The 16,023-nt window shown below is 53.8% G+C and overlaps 3 protein-coding genes across 5 annotated transcripts; 1 reads left to right on the forward strand and 2 right to left on the reverse strand.

Annotated features, from left to right (window-relative positions):
• Positions 1–656: 656 nt before the first annotated feature.
• Positions 657–3,357, forward strand: LOC105465301 (T cell leukemia homeobox 2). Its single transcript, XM_011713693.2, has 3 exons — positions 657–1,404; positions 1,831–2,068; positions 2,171–3,357. The coding sequence occupies exons 1-3, from the start codon at positions 1,005–1,007 to the stop codon at positions 2,385–2,387; spliced, it is 855 nt and encodes a 284-aa protein (XP_011711995.1). The 5' UTR covers positions 657–1,004; the 3' UTR covers positions 2,388–3,357.
• Positions 3,358–3,865: 508 nt separating this feature from the next.
• LOC105465310 (DEAQ-box RNA dependent ATPase 1) lies at positions 3,866–12,611 on the reverse strand. The gene is made up of 12 exons (XM_011713716.3): positions 12,239–12,611; positions 11,600–11,855; positions 11,127–11,320; positions 10,050–10,434; positions 9,469–9,696; positions 9,280–9,379; positions 9,020–9,178; positions 8,744–8,935; positions 6,170–6,289; positions 5,811–6,001; positions 5,295–5,485; positions 3,866–4,804 (listed from the first exon to the last, which is right to left on the reverse strand). The coding sequence occupies exons 1-12, from the start codon at positions 12,286–12,288 to the stop codon at positions 4,648–4,650; spliced, it is 2,223 nt and encodes a 740-aa protein (XP_011712018.1). The 5' UTR covers positions 12,289–12,611; the 3' UTR covers positions 3,866–4,647.
• Positions 12,612–12,753: 142 nt separating this feature from the next.
• LOC105465309 (AUP1 lipid droplet regulating VLDL assembly factor) lies at positions 12,754–15,995 on the reverse strand. Of its 3 annotated transcripts, none has more exons than XR_977470.3 (12): positions 15,675–15,994; positions 15,457–15,594; positions 15,227–15,377; positions 14,850–15,034; positions 14,516–14,588; positions 14,347–14,420; positions 14,033–14,099; positions 13,829–13,931; positions 13,573–13,692; positions 13,349–13,464; positions 13,042–13,222; positions 12,754–12,937 (listed from the first exon to the last, which is right to left on the reverse strand). XR_977470.3 is itself a non-coding variant. In XM_011713715.3 (12 exons), the coding sequence occupies exons 1-12, from the start codon at positions 15,722–15,724 to the stop codon at positions 12,901–12,903; spliced, it is 1,233 nt and encodes a 410-aa protein (XP_011712017.2). In that variant the 5' UTR covers positions 15,725–15,991; the 3' UTR covers positions 12,754–12,900. The 3 variants fall into 3 exon arrangements, 2 of the variants coding, with proteins under 2 accessions (XP_011712017.2, XP_011712015.2); XM_011713715.3 differs by having other exon boundaries at positions 13,042–13,160; positions 15,675–15,991; XM_011713713.2 differs by having other exon boundaries at positions 13,042–13,160; positions 15,227–15,594; positions 15,675–15,995.
• Between the last annotated feature and the right edge of the window lie 28 nt (positions 15,996–16,023).

Below are 16,023 nucleotides of genomic sequence, written 5' to 3' on the forward strand. Positions count from 1 at the left end.
GGGTTGAGCCATGGTCCAGTTTACACGGATTTCAGAAAATCGAAATTCTAAGAAACACGGGACATCAATTACCGGTGCGCATGAACAGGGCTGGGGGGAACCTGCAGGAGAGGCCGGAAGGCGCACCATGGTCGCCGGCCCAAAGCGGCCGTTCCCCGCCCTTAGCCCCTGCCGTCCCCTTCCCACACCTGTTCTCTTCCTGGGCCTGCAGCTCACCGGGCGCCGTTCCCCAGCCGCTTCTTACGCAGCCGGGAAACCACAACGAGATTTGGTCTTCGAGGGCACTTAGGCGGGGACCACAACGAATCCAGGAGTTGGCCAGCAGGATCCATCGAGAGGCGAAGAGTGGGGGCTGGGGGAGGAGGCACCTGCGGAGGAAGCCGGTGAGGCGGAGGCAACCCAAAGGCGGAGGCCAGCAAGGATGGAGGCGCGGTGAGCATCTCCGCTGACTCAGCGGCCCATGCTCGGGCCCCTCCCGCGCTGAGCCTGGTTCCTAACACCCTGGCCCCCTGTCCCCCGCCCCGCACATCTCCACCAGCCAGCCTTCCCCCTGCGCTTGGCGCAAACAGGCGTCCCTTCCCCTTTAACTGCTGGGCCCCGCCCCTGCCCTACCCCCAGCCCCCACTACCCACCCGGGCCGATCCGTCAGTCACTGCCCCAGCCGGAGCTGGCCAACCCTCTCCACCCGGGACTTGGGCAGCGGCGCCGGCAGCCCAGCGTCTATTTGCGCTTGAGAGCCAGCAAGAAAGCTCCAGGGGCCCCAGCCGGCCGTGCTCCCCCGGGATGCAAGTCCCTGCGCGGACGCCCGGCAGCGGCTGGCACGGGCGCGGCTGCTCCGGGTGCACAGGGATGCTGCTGTTCTGGGGACCCCGGCGCCCTGCCTTGGCCAGCCCCGCGGGCCCCTGAGGTCACTGTCCGGAGCGCGCCGCCGCCGGGCTTCTGGAGCTGCCTGAGGCATCCTCCCCAACCACCGAACCTCCGGCGGTTCTTCTCGGCCCGGGCCGATGGAGCCGGGGATGCTGGGTCCACACAACCTCCCACACCACGAGCCAATCAGCTTCGGCATCGATCAGATCCTGAGCGGCCCCGAAACCCCTGGGGGCAGCCTAGGTCCGGGTCGCGGGGGCCAGGGTCATGGGGAGAGTGGGGCGTTCTCGGGTGGATACCACGGAGCCTCGGGCTACGGTCCCGCTGGCTCACTGGCCCCGCTGCCCGGCAGCTCCGGAGTGGGCCCGGGCGGCGTGATCCGCGTCCCTGCGCACCGCCCGCTGCCTGTGCCGCCGCCCGCGGCGGGGGCGCCTGCAGTGCCTGGGCCCTCGGGTTTGGGCGGCGCCGGAGGCCTAGCGGGACTCACCTTCCCCTGGATGGACAGCGGCCGCCGCTTTGCCAAGGACCGGCTCACGGGTGAGGTTGTCTGACCCCTCCAGTGTCACGCCCGACTCTGACCCCGTCTCCTCATCTCTTAGCTTTCTGCTCCAACTCAAGTACCCCTTTCACACCTCCCACTAGATCCTCCCAGGGGATCCTCCCCCAACTCGAATCTCTGGGTCCTGCCTCCGAGAGGCGATGGGGAGGGAGCTGCCGTCGGTGCCCGCGCCCTCCTTTGCAGTCCCACTGTCCAGGCGCGGGGAGGGTAGGGTGAAGTTACAGGGGACGCCTCCCTAGCATCCCAGGGGAAGGGCCTTTCTTGGCTATAGGGCTCGGCTGATGCTTAGGATCCGGGTAAGGGCAGGGCGCGGGAGCTCTGCGGCCTGGACAGCGGCGCGGCCTTCTTAGTGGCACCTAGGGCTACCCTGCAAACCCTGCCCTGCTCTTTCTTCCTCCCGGTAGCTGCGCTCTCGCCCTTCTCTGGGACGCGCCGCATAGGCCACCCCTACCAAAACCGGACCCCTCCGAAAAGGAAGAAGCCGCGCACGTCCTTCTCCCGCTCACAGGTGCTGGAGCTGGAGCGGCGCTTCCTGCGCCAGAAGTACCTGGCCTCTGCGGAGAGGGCGGCATTGGCCAAGGCCTTGCGCATGACCGACGCACAGGTCAAAACGTGGTTCCAGAACCGACGCACCAAGTGGCGGTGAGGCGCGGCGCGGGCGAGGGCGGACGGTGTCCCCGGGCCGGGCCTGGTGAGAAGCGAGGCGGCGGGCAACCCCGCTGACCCCGCGTCTCCCTTCCCCAGGCGCCAGACGGCGGAGGAGCGCGAGGCCGAGCGGCACCGCGCGGGCCGGCTGCTCCTGCACCTGCAGCAGGACGCGTTGCCACGGCCGCTGCGGCCGCCGCTGCCCCCGGACCCTCTCTGCCTGCACAACTCGTCGCTCTTCGCGCTGCAGAACCTGCAGCCCTGGGCCGAGGACAACAAAGTGGCTTCCGTGTCCGGGCTCGCCTCGGTGGTGTGAGCGACGCCCGTCCGATCGGCGTGGAACGCCGGGCCCGGAGCGGTGGAGCGCGCGGCTGCCTGAGCACATGGCCTGGTGGCAGCCGGGCGCGTGAGGAGCGGCAGGCCTTGAGGCTGTCGTCGAGGGCTCCCCCACCACCGGCTGACTCCCAAGCCAGCGTTGCGCAGATGCACGGTCCGCTCAGAGGCGGCCCTTCCCGCCATTTTTCACTTCACTGCAGTTAAGCCGCCGCTGGAACCTGAGGCGCCGAGAGGGCGGGACCTGCAGGACAGTAGCCAATGAGGTGCGGGGAGGGGGCCGGGCTGGCCAATGGGAGCTGCTTTCCTGAGGGACTCGGAATTCTCCGGCGGGTGGTCGGGAGCTGGGGCTCTGCGGGGCGCTAGCGGCATTGCGCGCGGTGCACGCTGGGTCCGTACCAAAGGTGTGAAGGAAGGAAGACATCTACCACTGCGAAGTCATGGAGGGGGTGCCGGAGCGCTAGAGGCTGGCTGATTGTGACCGGAACCAGAGGGTTGTCCACCCCGGGCATCATCCCTCAACTGTAAAATAATCGCTAAGGATTCCTTCCTGACTTTGAGCCTCACGTTGTCATGTGTGTTCAGCCTGCTGGCAACATCCTCCGGCAACACGCCTGGGCAGGAGGCGAGTAGGATACTTACACACCCAACGAAAGAGAAAATCTAGAAAGAAAATCTGGCTCTGGTGTCACATAGGGACAGAGAAGGGAGAGGAGGAAACAGTGGACAAAGTTAATGGGCCCAGTGGAGTTAGGGTGAAGAGAATTTTGAAAATAATTTGGAAGTGACAAGCTTAAGAAGAATCAAAGGTAATTCCACGACTGGAAATGTGCAGCATCAGGAAATCAGTGGTGCTGTGGATGATGAAAGGGAAATTGGGAAGATTGGAGCAAGATTAACTATACAGGCAAAACTAAATGTTATACCTAGAGAAAATAAATCCTGGAGAAGTGCCTTTGAGGGAGATCAACTGACATCCACATAGAGGTGGACCTAGATAGAATGAATGAGAACAGATAGAATCTCTGAGGGAGGGCACTCTGAGGAGAAAAGCCGAGTTCTAAGGACTAAACCTTTCCACCAAATTCGACAACCACGTTTGCAATGTGCAAGATGATGGAGAATACCTAAGTCAATAGTCCAAGGGCAGGCCGGGCACGGTGGCTCACGCCTATAATTCCAGCACTTTGGGCTGACGTGGGAGGATCACGAGGTCAGGAGATCAAGACCATCCTGGCCAACATGGTGAAATCCCCTCTCTACTAAAAATACAAAAATTAGCCGGGCATGGTGGCATGTGCCTGTAGTCCCAGCTACTCGGGCAGCTGAGGCAGGAGAATCGCTTGAACCTGGGAGGTGGAGGTTGCAGTAAGCCGAGATCACACCACTGCACTCCAGCCTGGGTGACAAAGCAAGACTTCATCTAAAAAAAAAAAAAAAAAAAAAAATTCGAGGGCAGAAAAGGGGAAGGGAAGGAGGAGAACCTAGGAAGAAAGAAAGGAAAGCATGATGTCTCTGAAGTTGTTCGAAAGACTTCAGCTTGTCGGTGTATCTGGGCTGCTGGGAAGCTTGTTAATAGAAAGTCTAGTTAGCGGATGGTTGCATTAGCCTTAAGGGTTAAAAAGGAATTGGATTTAAGTTGTATGAGGAAGGGAAGAATTTATCTGATTCCTCTAGCACCCCCATCCTTTGTCCCCTGGAGACTGGTGCACTGTGACAGAGGGAAGAGAGGCCAGGCTAGAGACCAACCGTAGTCAGACAACTCATGCCTGTGCTAGTGACAACTATGTTGATCATAGAATGAAGGCCTGACTGGAGATGGGAAGAGGCTGCAAACTATAGTTGGAGGAGCTGGCCCTAGTTCTTTACTGTAGTATCATCGCTGATTTATGGATGTTGTATATGGCACTGCAGGACCAAACTAAAAACTGGCACCACAGAAAAATCTTTTATAGACCACAAGGGAGTACAAGAATGGGTTTGGCAAAGTTGAGAGAATGGGGAGCATGTCAGTCCCTCTCCAATCAATAAGAGAAGGCTAAGGAAAGAGTCCTTCCCTATGTAGACTGTGGTTTACCCCATTCTCTCCATTCCCAGCCTACCATTTCTTGGGACTCACTTTCCAGGGTTTATATTTAACCCTAAACTTTGGGCTTCTAAATCTGTCTGGGTGCTTTGGTGCCACCCTGAGGGAGAATCTAATGTGATGAGATGAACCCAGCTCCATTCCATAGGCAGGCAGGTCACTGCAGGACACAGGGATCTCTGAACTCCTGGACTGAGGATGATTCGCTCCCTGCTGAAGAATCTGCCATTCCTTCCCTTAGCTGGTTCAGGAGGTCTCTGCTCTCACTGGGAGGCAAGTTACTCAGGAAGTATGGAGGGGCCAATTCCACCAGCCTAATAGAGAGAGTCATAATTAGATGATCTGCATCTTCTCTTTCTCTGTCTCTTTTTAGAGACAGGGTCTTGCTCTGTTGCCTGGGCTGGAGTTCAGTGGCATCATCATAACTCACTGTAGCCTTAGACTCCTGAGCTCAAGTAATCCTCCCACCTCAATCTCTGAAGTAGCTGGGACTACAGGTGCACACCACCACACCCAGCTAATCTTTTTAAAATAATTTTTGTAGAGACAGGGTCTCAGTATGTTGCACAGGGTGGTTTCAAACTCTTAGCCTCAAGCACTCCTCCTGCCTAGGTCTCCAAAAGTGCATCTTCTCTTATGATGCAGACTTTTAAACTTCTCACCAGCCCTTCCACAATTCCTTTCTCTTCAGATCATGTTTTTACTAACCACTAAGATCCCTTCTTCTGTCTCTCTAACTCCCCAGCCATAATTTTGGCCCCAGGGAGAGGAATAGGCAGTGTAGGAGGATGTCAGGGAACTCACATCTGTGGTTCAATCTCAGAAACAATGGAAAGGCAGTTGTCTTTGGATATGGTGAAATTGTGGTAGAGCACCCATGGTGGGGGTCTGGCAGGAGCTCTACGACTTCGGTAGCAGCAGTATGAGGAGAGCTGGGCCACATGCTTATGGGTTAGGAGTAGGTAATTTCCAGTCCCGTCTGTGTCTCTGGCCACCTTATTGAAAGGCAAAAATATTGATGGAATAAATAAAAGGGAAGAGGCAGACAGTAGAAAAAAAGAAAAGGGGACTGAGAAAGAGTAAGGGTGGTGAGAGTATTAAAAGTAAAGCATTACCTCTAGGTGTTGTCTGGTCTCTACTATACCTCATGGCATTTTCCATAGCCCCTTGTGCCCCAAATCCTCAAGGGAAAAGTCCTTTCTGGATCTAAAGAATCTTTTGAATGGCCACCTGGACCCTGATTTCAAAGTGGCTTACCAATATTTGTTCTCTTTGCCTTTTGCTCCTTTGATCATCCTCACCCCCACCCTTTCCTCTAACCTTGAGAAAGTATCCTGACACCAGTGCTTTCTGAAGGTCTCTGCGATTCTGCTCAGAGCCAAAGGCTGGTAGGGACAAGGGAAGTTCAATTCGTTGCATGAGTTCTAGGAGCTCTCTCCGAAGTTTATGGGCTTGGCACAATGCTGCCCAATTCAGACCTCGAGCCTGGCACCAAGCCTCATCTGCTCCACCTAGGAGAAGAAAGGGACCAGCTAAACTAAAGTCCTTGAGACCCCTGAAATAACCCAACCCTTAGCCAAAGGTCCTCCTCTTTCTGAACATAGAGATCTGTCAGCTGGCTGCATAACATTTCCCCTCTTTGGACAATCTGGGATTCTATAAGAGGATGCAGAGCTCACTTTGTATAAAGGCTTCATACACCTGGATCAGAGAACTGTGGTCACCATCTGTGTGTTCCAGGGCCCGACGCAGGGCAGCTTCTTCTGCACTGAGTGGAGGACGCGTAAACCCAGGGGCAGCTGGAGGCAGAAGAGCGGAAGGTAGAATCTGCCATTTGGGAAATGGGAAGGGATAGTAGTAAAGGTGGAATGCTGAAAAGGCCGAAGTGTCCCTTTGGGAACTTTATTCAAAAGACAGATAACTTCTAGGTGTTATGCACTTTATTAAACGTTGAGGATAAACAAATGAAATACAATCTGCCATCAAGGAGCTTCAAGTCTGGTGGGAGAGACCAACAGGTAAGCAGACTTGATAAGCATGATAGGTGTTTGTATATGGTACTGTGGAAACAAAGAGGAGGATAACTAATCAAGGCTTTAGGTGGTGAGGATGTGAGTGATGTAACAGAAAAGGATGAGGACCCTTGGGTTAGTATTTGAAATCTGAGTAGGAATTAGCAGAGTGGAGAAGGGGCAGGGAGTATGTTTTAGACTGTGGCAACAGCATAGCACCTAAGTTAATAACATAGCATATTTGGGGAACTGCAAGCCATCTGGGATGGGTGGAGGGAATGAAATGACATGTTGCAGAATGGCAGGAGATAAAGCTGAAGAGGTAGGTATAGGTAAGGTCATGAGACCCTGGAGTACTGAGGAAAGGAACTATCTTCAAGGTAAAGAGTAGCTGTAGAGGAAGAGTTGTGTTTTTTTTTGTTGTTGTTTGTTTGAGGCAGGGTCTCACTATCTTGCCCAGGCTAGAGTGAAATGGCGTGATTATGGCCCACTGCAGCCTCAACCTCCCAGGCTTAAATGATCCTCCTACCTCAGTCTCTTCAGTAGCTGAGACTATAGGTACATGCCACCACACCCGACTAATTTTTTGTTTTTATAGAGACAGGGTCTCACTATGTTGCCCAGGTTGGTCTCAAACTCCTGACCTCATGTGATCCTCCCATCTCAGCCTCCCAAAGTGCTGAGATTACAGGCACAAGCCACCATGCCTGGCTGAAGAAGAGTTTTTAAGTAAGAGAGTCCATGTGTCTGAAAAAGTTCACATTAGTAGTTAGGAGGTTACTGAGGAAATCCAGCTGAGCAATGAGGAGGACCTACCATTGGCAGATCCTGCCTACCATATTCACTGGAAGTGAATATGGAGAAGGGCAGGTGAATATATATTTACTTTTACAAGATAAAAGTGAAATAACCTGGAGAAAGACTGGTCTAGAGTGATGGCAGCAGAGCAGCAGGATAATAGTATTATCTGAATCTGAGACTCTAGAGAGAGGAAAAGATTTTGTGGTGATAGTGGCGAGGGAGTGGTTTAATAGAGCATTCGAGTTCAGTTCTGAGCTGAGGTACTGTTAACTATTCTGGTAGAAATGTCCATCGGGGCTGGGCGCCGAGGCTCAGGGCTGTAATCCCAGCAGTTTGGGAGGCTGAGGTGGGTGGATCACCTGAGGTCAGGACTTTGAGACCAGCCTGGCCAACATGGTGAAATCCCGACTCTACTAAAAATACAAGAATCAGCTGGGTGTGGTGGTGCATGCCTGTAGTCCCAGCTACTTGGGAGGCTGAGGCACGAGAATTGCTTGAACCTGGCAGACAAAGGTTGCAGTGAGCCGAGATCATGCCATTGCACTCCAGCCTGGGTGACAGAGTGAGATTTTGTCTCAAAAAAAAAAAAAGAAAATGAAAAAAAGAAACGTCCATCAGGAGTTGGGATATGCTCTCTCTGTCTCTCCCTCTCTCCCCCTCTCCCCATCCCTCTCTCCATCTCTCTCTTTCTCTCTGTCTCTCAGATTCAGAAGAATGGTATTGGGTGAGAGATACAAGGCACAAGGTTTGGAAATGTTAAGGCTAAAGGTAGAACTTCAAACCATGGTTGTGGATAAACTTGCTCAGAGAGTTCAGGGAATAGAAGACAAAAGAGGCAAGAATAGAACCCTGAGGACCAATTTACAATGGATAACAAGAGGACAAAGAGCTCGAGGAAAAGATAAAGGGGATGGCCAGAGATGTAGGATGAAAACCATGAGGAGCAGCATTACAGAGGCCTAGGGAGGAGGCAGTTTCAAGGTGAAGCGGTCAGCAATTTCAAGTATAAAAGAAGGTCATGAATAAGGGCTCAAAAGTATCCACTGGATTAGGTACCTGGGAGGTCACTGGTGAGTTGAAAGCTGTTTCACTGGCATGGTAGACCTGAAGCTGGAGTGCAGTAGGTGAGCAATACACCAGTTAGAATAGGATAGAAATCATGCTGCACAGCTGAAGGGGAGGATAGGGTTGAGGAAGAGGAGTGTGTGAGTTTTAGCAATAACAGATTAGGAGAGATTTAAGCATGCTGGGGGCAAGAACCAGCAGAGAAAAAAGGCTAAAGAGACAAGAGGGAGATAGGTGACTAAGCCTGGTTCTTTAGGCATTGTGAGGGGTGGCAACTGGAGCAGAGAGGAAAGGGCTAGCCTCAGGAGCACCAAAACCCAAGGGGAAGGGCTGAAGTGGCTGCAAGAGCTACAGATTTACAGCAGGGATTTATACCTGTGAGCATGGCAGCCAGGGTGAGCATCTCGTCCACACAGTCAAACTCGCATGAGGCCAGCAGGGCTTTGGCCAGCTCAGGGGCCAGAGGGAATTCTGATAGTATGACGCCCAGATCTGACAGGTCCCCATCATCATCCAGGGCTGCCAGATAGTCTAAATCTTCCAGGGCTTGCATCAATGCTTCTGGAGCTGGTGAGGAAACAGGGCTTACAGGATGTGAAATTTCAGAACTGGGTGATCAGATGGCAATACTTGGGCAGGAGAGGTACTCACCAGGCTGGTCCAGGAAGTGACACTCCCCTGGCTCTGCAATCTGTCTCCTTTTTAGTAGTAACACCAGGGAGCTCAGATTCTCCTCACACACCCTGGGTTGGGGCAATGGTGGAGCTTCTAGTTCTAAGAAGGACTTAGGATACAGGCAGAGGCAGGATCCTGAGGGGAAAAAGACCTGGGAAAGACCACTGTAGATTTCTCAGGGCTTGCATGTTGGTGACTCTTGGGTTTTTTATTTCAGTGAGGGCAAAGGCTCTTACCTGGTGGGAACCCTCTTGCTCGCAGTCGTCTTGCCTCTGCCTGACACTTGCTGATTGGCCTCAACACTTGGAATTCTGCTCGGATCCTAGGATTGTAAACCTGTTGCCCGTGCCCCAACCAAGGCCAAGACAGATCAGAGTGGGCCATTTCTGTCTTTACTACCCCACCGCCATCTCTCTCTCACTCACACTTCGGAGCTCCAGTCCTGAGTCGATGACATGTTGGATGGAAGGGAGGGAGAAGGAGAAGTCAGCCAGCCAGTGAGTGACCACAACCTTTCGGGCATCCATGTCCTCATATACAGCCTGAACAGCTTGTCCACAGTCTGGGTGAAGGGGCAGTACTCGTGGTGGAAGCCTTTGGAGAGGCAGGGACTCTACCTCCCTGGACAAGGATTCACAGCAGAGGGAAATTTCCTGAGGAGAAGGGTGGGACATTAGGGCAGTTCTCACCTTTTTGGGGTCACAGATCCCTTTGAAAGACTGTTGAAAGTTATGGCCCTTCACTCTGAGAAAATGCAAATACTCATAAAGTTGAAGATTTTATAATTTCAGAGGTTCACTGAATCACAAATCTCTGCATTAAAGAGAATAAAAAAGTGAGTGGTAAACCTCTTTACTCTGAAATCCTCAAGTTTTTCTCTGGGACCCCAGGGGAGAGTAAATACTGCAACTCTACTGTTCCTAACAGGCATTGCTCCCATTCCCATTCCCTATGACTAGAAGATGATGAGTACCTCCTTTTGCAGGCTTTTTTTTTTTTTTTTTACCTCCTCACTGGGCAGGTACACTAGCACATCTCCTGGAGCCTCCTTCCGACACAACTCAAGCACTGCTTGGCAGGCAGCTTCCACTCGATCAGGGGGGATGGTGTCCCGGTAGATGGGGGAAGGTCTCTCACCAGCCTCTCTGGGTATATGCACAATAGGAGGATTGCCCCAGAAAGCTCGGAGCTTAGGTTCAAGGGCTGGGTCAGTAACCACAACCACTCTGAGGTCCCCCGGAAGGTTTTCCAGCCTGGCATCTTGCAGTAGCCCCTGGAGTGAATCTGATGCCACCGACCGCTCCTGAGCCTCATCTAGTACCAGCACGCCCCAGACTCCAGTGCCCCGGGTCGAGGCCACCTCCTGCAGAAGCAGCCTGTCCCAGCAGAACCTGTTGACATTGGTAGTGGGCAGAGGAATCAGTGTGGACACTGACCAGCCACACAAGCTCAGGGGAACTTCTCCGCAAGGGACGTAGATTTTGATATTGAAGGTCAGAAAAATATGCTGTGACTTCCTGAGCCTGTGGACCCATAACTGTGACCCCACAACCCCACTGAGAACACTTTGTTCACAAGGTATACTCCAACTGGGAAGTGACATTTTTCTGATGAGAGTTAGGCTGAATGTCTGAGGCCCTGGCTGGGATTCAAGGGCTTAATTTAGCCATTGTACCACACACAATTTAGAGTGAGTGGGAGTCAGGCGCGGTGGCTCATGCTTTATACTTTGGGAGACCGAGGTGGGCGGATCACTTGAGCTCAGGAGTTTGAGACCAGCCTGGGCAACATGGCAAAAAATATAAAAATTAGCCAGGCGTGGTGGTATGCGCCTGTCATCCCAGTTACTTGGGAGGCTGAGGTGGGAGGATCACTTGAGCCCGGGAGGTTGAGGCTGCAGTGAGTTGTGATTGCACCACTGCACTCCAGCCTGGGTGACAGAGTGAGACCCTGTCTCCAAAATAAATAAAATAAAAAAGAGTGAGTTGGGCTGAGGGAGGGTATGGTGAGATGCCAGAGGAATGGGTTTGTTTCTACGGAGTGAGGGGAATTAGATTTGGGTAAGGCCTGCAGAGGCCCCCACCTGAGCAGGGTGTTGGGCCCTGTGCAGTCCTCCTGGGGGATGCTGTATCCAACTTCATGACCCAGGGTCAGGTCCATCTCATCAGCAACCCGCAGAGCCAGGCTCCGGGCTGCAAGAGGGTAGGGCTGCGTGACAGTAACCTGTCCTTTCTGGAACCCTCTGGCCAGCACAAACTCTGCACACCACTGAGGGATCTGGGATAGAAGTAGGGAAGGACAACCAGTGAGGAAGTTGTAGGACTTCAGTCAGAAGTGCTCAGGGAACTATGGCCACTTTAATCTTTCTATATTTGGGGAGTCCCCTGGTCTTTCACCAGCCTCCTGGGCCAGCCTAACCCATCCCATCTCTCTTTGTTCACCTTCCTCATGACCCCACGAAGTCCAGTACCCCCCGTGCCCACGGAAAGGCCAATTCCCTAGCTCCTCCCTTTGTCCACTCCCAGAATCAGCCTGCCCCTACAACCCCCACCACACCTGGGTGCTCTTGCCAGAACCAGGCTCCCCAGACACCAGCACCACTCCAGTGGGGTTACTCTCCAACTGCTCCAAGAAGGTAAAGCGAGCAGCCCAGATGGGCAAGGTGTGGCGCTGCTCCAGCAGCTCATAGTAGCGGGAAGAGAAGGGAAGCCCATCAAAGGGGTTCACAGCCAGTTCAGATTCCCCAGGACTTGGGCCATACTCTTCTGCCAGCCTGAGAGGCTGAGAGGCCATGGTGGCTCTCTGGCAGGACCTGCAGAAGGCAGAGCAGTCAGTAAGGTCATATTTGGTGACTGACACCATCTTCCCACCTCAGCCCTGATCCTTAACCTCTACCTTTAGTTGATCATGCTCTGGGGCCCACCCTTCCCAGCATTTCCTGCTAGGAAACAGTGCTGGGTATTTTCATAAGGGGCTACTGAGAGTTAGTCGACAGTCCCTATAGTCAGGTAGTAGAAACCTGCCTGATACTAGTACTGTCGGCAGGTAGTAGAAATCTTACTTAGGCAGGGGTCCTCAAGGGCAGTAGAAATTATGTGAGACCTAGTAACCTGTGGGAAAGTCCTGAAGGGAAAAGGATAAAGAATATAGGGGGTGGGGAGAGGAACAGCAGTCCAAGTGATCCTGGATTCAAACCTGCTTGCAGCTCTAGGACGCGTCAGGACGGCAGCCAGCTCCAGACCCATGTAGTCACCACCAACCCTGACCGTGTAAGTACAAAGGTAAATTCCGGCTCTACCTCAGGGCTAGGCTCAAACTTCAAATCCTGAAGACTGCTTTTGGGGTGGGGCTATTTGCTCCACCTTATTTAACCTAGTCAGGAACCTATGGAAAACAGGCTCCAGCCACCACACTGAGCATGTGCGAATTCTACAGATGATGTGTAGTGTGCTTGTGAAAGGCATGCTGGGACTTGTAGTTTTGCAGCAGCTTCGTCCAAAACCTGGGCTGATCACCCAAGCTGGGTCTTCAGTTCAGTTACACTTCCTTAATTTATCACTCATCGCTTGGCATGAGGAGTTGATTTTAGACAGTTGCAGTCTGACTACCCCCTTCAAATGTACAAGAAGACTCTCACCCCCATCCCCCCAAGCCAAGGAATAAGGAACCCACTCACAGGGCTTTTGAGACCCAGAGAGACAACATACACCTTGAATGAAAACCATGAATTTAATGTGATATTGGGGGAGCCTCATCCTTCCCTTTTACCACCCACCCATCCAGCCTGTTGTGAGTTGGGTGAGGGCTGCCCCCAGTCTCCGTCCTGCGGCTCTGGGTGCCATCCTGTTCCTTTGAGCTCAGTCAGCCTCCTGGGCTCGTCTCTCTGTGAATCTCCTGTGGGACATAGGGAGAGACATTATTCAGGCTTTGCCATAGTAGCTCCATAATTCCATTCTCCAATTTGCCCCAACTTATTCATTGCCCTCTAACCCCCTCACCTTCTTGCGTATTCATATAGTGCTTGCTTGCGCTCCTGCAGGCTCTCCTGCCGGGCCCAGGAAGACTTGGCAAATGTTAGGGCTGTTGGCTGAGGGGTCACCGGGCCAGAGCTGGGGAACTGAGGTGATCACAATGTCAGAGGGCTTGCGGAGTCATCATCATTAAACACGCATCGAATGCCTACTTTGCAAGAGAGGCACTATGCTAGGGTCTCAGGATCAAAAAAGAAAGGTCAGGGATAAGGGAGTATGTAGCCTGCCCCCAACTCACCGCAAGACTTGGATCTGACCATTTCCTGGGTCTCACCTTGGGGGCAGAGGCTGTGGGTAGGGACTGAGTTCCCTTGGTGATGTCTTCAGGCATGAAAGCTACGGCTCCCTCAAGCAGATTAGTGATAGTCAAGTCTACACAGCCAGTCTTGGCTGAGGAGAAAAGAGAAGGGAGTCCACTCCTTGCTCACTTTCTTCCTTCACAACCCACTTTTCCTCCCTGTGCCCAATCTCCCGGTGTGGGGCCACCCTTTCCCATACCCAGGTCTCTCTGGATGACACCCAATGGCACATGGGGCAAAACTTCCTTAACTCTCTGAGCCAGAGTTGCCAGTTGCACATCAGGAGAAGTACCAGGGGAGGGAGGGAAAGAAGACTGGGCTGTGGAAAAAGAAAAAAAAAGAAATTCTGGTAAGTAGAGAACTAGGAGAGGCTAACTAGCACAGGAAAAGGGGAGGAATCACAGTAGGGTGAAAAACAAAAAACTCCAAAGCTGTAATGTATAGAGACCACATACCTGACTGGGGGCGCAATCTGGGGTGTCTTTGTCGCTTCATGTGTTCTGCTTTGTCAGCTGGAGTGAGCCGTGTCCCTGTCTGGCCCAATTCCTTGGCCACCAGCTAGGGAGAATTGGAAGACTGGAAGTGTCAAGATCTCAAGCTTTCCTCCCTCTCCTCCTAAGTAGGGACCCCACCTCCACCCTGCCTGTGCACCCGACCACCTGTTGTACACGGAGCGCAAACTCCTCATTCCCTTCCCCTAGTTGGCGATGAACAGGACGAAGCCACCTGCAAAAAAAACAATCCAGGGCTATGTTGTGGGCACCCAGGGTAGAGGCTGTCACCATTCCCGGCTTTAGTAACTCTTTGCATGGTGAGGGTGGGAAAATAGTAAATACTGTAAATACTTTGTGTTGCTTCTGTGGTAGAACTCTGATATAAAGATCTACAAATGGACAGGGCAGAGGCCACTAATTCCTTGACCTTGAGGTGAGCCTCTCCCCAGCGACCAAAATGTGAGGGCAGTTAATAATACCTTACTTGATACACCGTGAAAGGGACGAAAAGTGACCACAGCAGTTCTGAGACCCAGGAGGCGTCTGACACCGTCTGAGGGGAGGGCATGAAGTGAGGCCTAAGCCAGGGCCAGGGATGGGAAACTTCCCCTCCAAGCCCCAGAGATTCCTTGTTCAACACACACTCACCACAGAGACCAGGGGTCTCTGAACTTGCAGGGTAAGAGGCTGTACCACATCTTGGATAGAAAATGGCCAGGAACTAGAAGAGGAAGGAGAAAGTAGGATGGGAATCCAGCCAGGCTAGTCAGCAGATCATAGGTGCCTTAAAACAGGCAACTGTCAAACTCTACAAGCACACAATTGAAGAAAGAAGGCATTCAGGAGAAAGAACTAAAAGTGGACAGAAAGGAAATGAACTAGAGATGTTGGGGGCTAAGGGCCGAAGAAGGTTGTAAAAACTCAAGGGCCCACAAGCTTGACCACCTACCCAGTTGGCACCCGATACCTGTGCTAAACCCACCTGAAGCGCAGGAGCCCCTCCCGGCCATTGGTGGCCTCTTCCTCAGGGAATAGCAGCAGAGGAGTGGGGGGAAGCCTCGTGGAAGCACAGAATCTCTTGAGTGACTCCACCAACTCCCCCCGCCCATCCATCTCCATGAAGCCCCGAGACCAGCACACAAAGCTGGGGGGACTATTAAGTAGAGGCTGGGAACCAGGAGAAGAGAAAGCAAGAAGAAAAAAATTGAGGAAAATGAAAAAAAATGACATGTGGGGTAGAGGATCGGGGTTAGGGGTAAGGCTCAGTATCCTCTATGGGGAACGCGAGTGGGACAGGGGCGCCTTCAGCTGGGCCCCAGGGAACCGCCCCGTGGCGCTCTCGGCCTCGCTCTCACTCACGGTGCTACAGGTGGTGAGCAAATTGACTATGTTGTGGTCGAAAGGTGTCACGTGGTTGGAAATGAGGACCCTGACACTGTGATCCCGGAGTCCGGAGTCCTCCTGCCGGGCCACGAGCCCCAGCACCGCACACATGGTCCGCACTACGAACCTGGGGACACAGGCGGTGGTGACTGTGTGGCCTCGGGCCAGGCCCAGCTTTGACACTCCCCAAACGCCCGCGTCAGAACCTGCGAAGGACGCTGTCTGGCAGCGCGCAGCTGACCAGGAAGACGTGAATCCCGAGAAAGAGGCGCAGGACGAGGAGGCAGAACCCGACCGGCGCGTAGAGCAGCAGCGCGAGCAGCAGGAAGCAGTCACCCGGGAGCCTGGGGGCGAGAGGCGAAGTGGTCGGGCGCCGAAGGCCGAGAGGACGCAGGGGTAGGTCTCTTCCCGCCGGGTCTCTTACCGGTGCGAGTCAAAGAGCCGCTCCGGCCCCGGCCCTGAGGGAAGCTCCATAACTGCTGCTTCAGGAGCGCCCAGCCGTCGCCGCCGCCATCTTCGCGCCCGGCCGCAGGGGCTCCTGGGAAGGCGGAGTCTTTGGGCATCCGCCCGGGGTGACAGGACCCGAAGTCTTGAGGCGCGCCGGAAGGGCTAGCGGTCCCAGCATACCCTGCGGCCCCTTGGGCCGTCTCACAACTCGCGTCCCACGGAGACCACAATTCCCGGCATTCGCGGGACGGGGAGGAGTCGGCTTCCCGGAATCCTGGTCCCGACGTGCACTTCTGGAGGACTTCAGGTACCGGCGTGCCCCGCGT

This window comes from Macaca nemestrina, chromosome 13 (genome assembly GCF_043159975.1).
Source record: "Macaca nemestrina isolate mMacNem1 chromosome 13, mMacNem.hap1, whole genome shotgun sequence".
NCBI classification, from domain to species: Eukaryota; Metazoa; Chordata; class Mammalia; order Primates; family Cercopithecidae; genus Macaca; species Macaca nemestrina.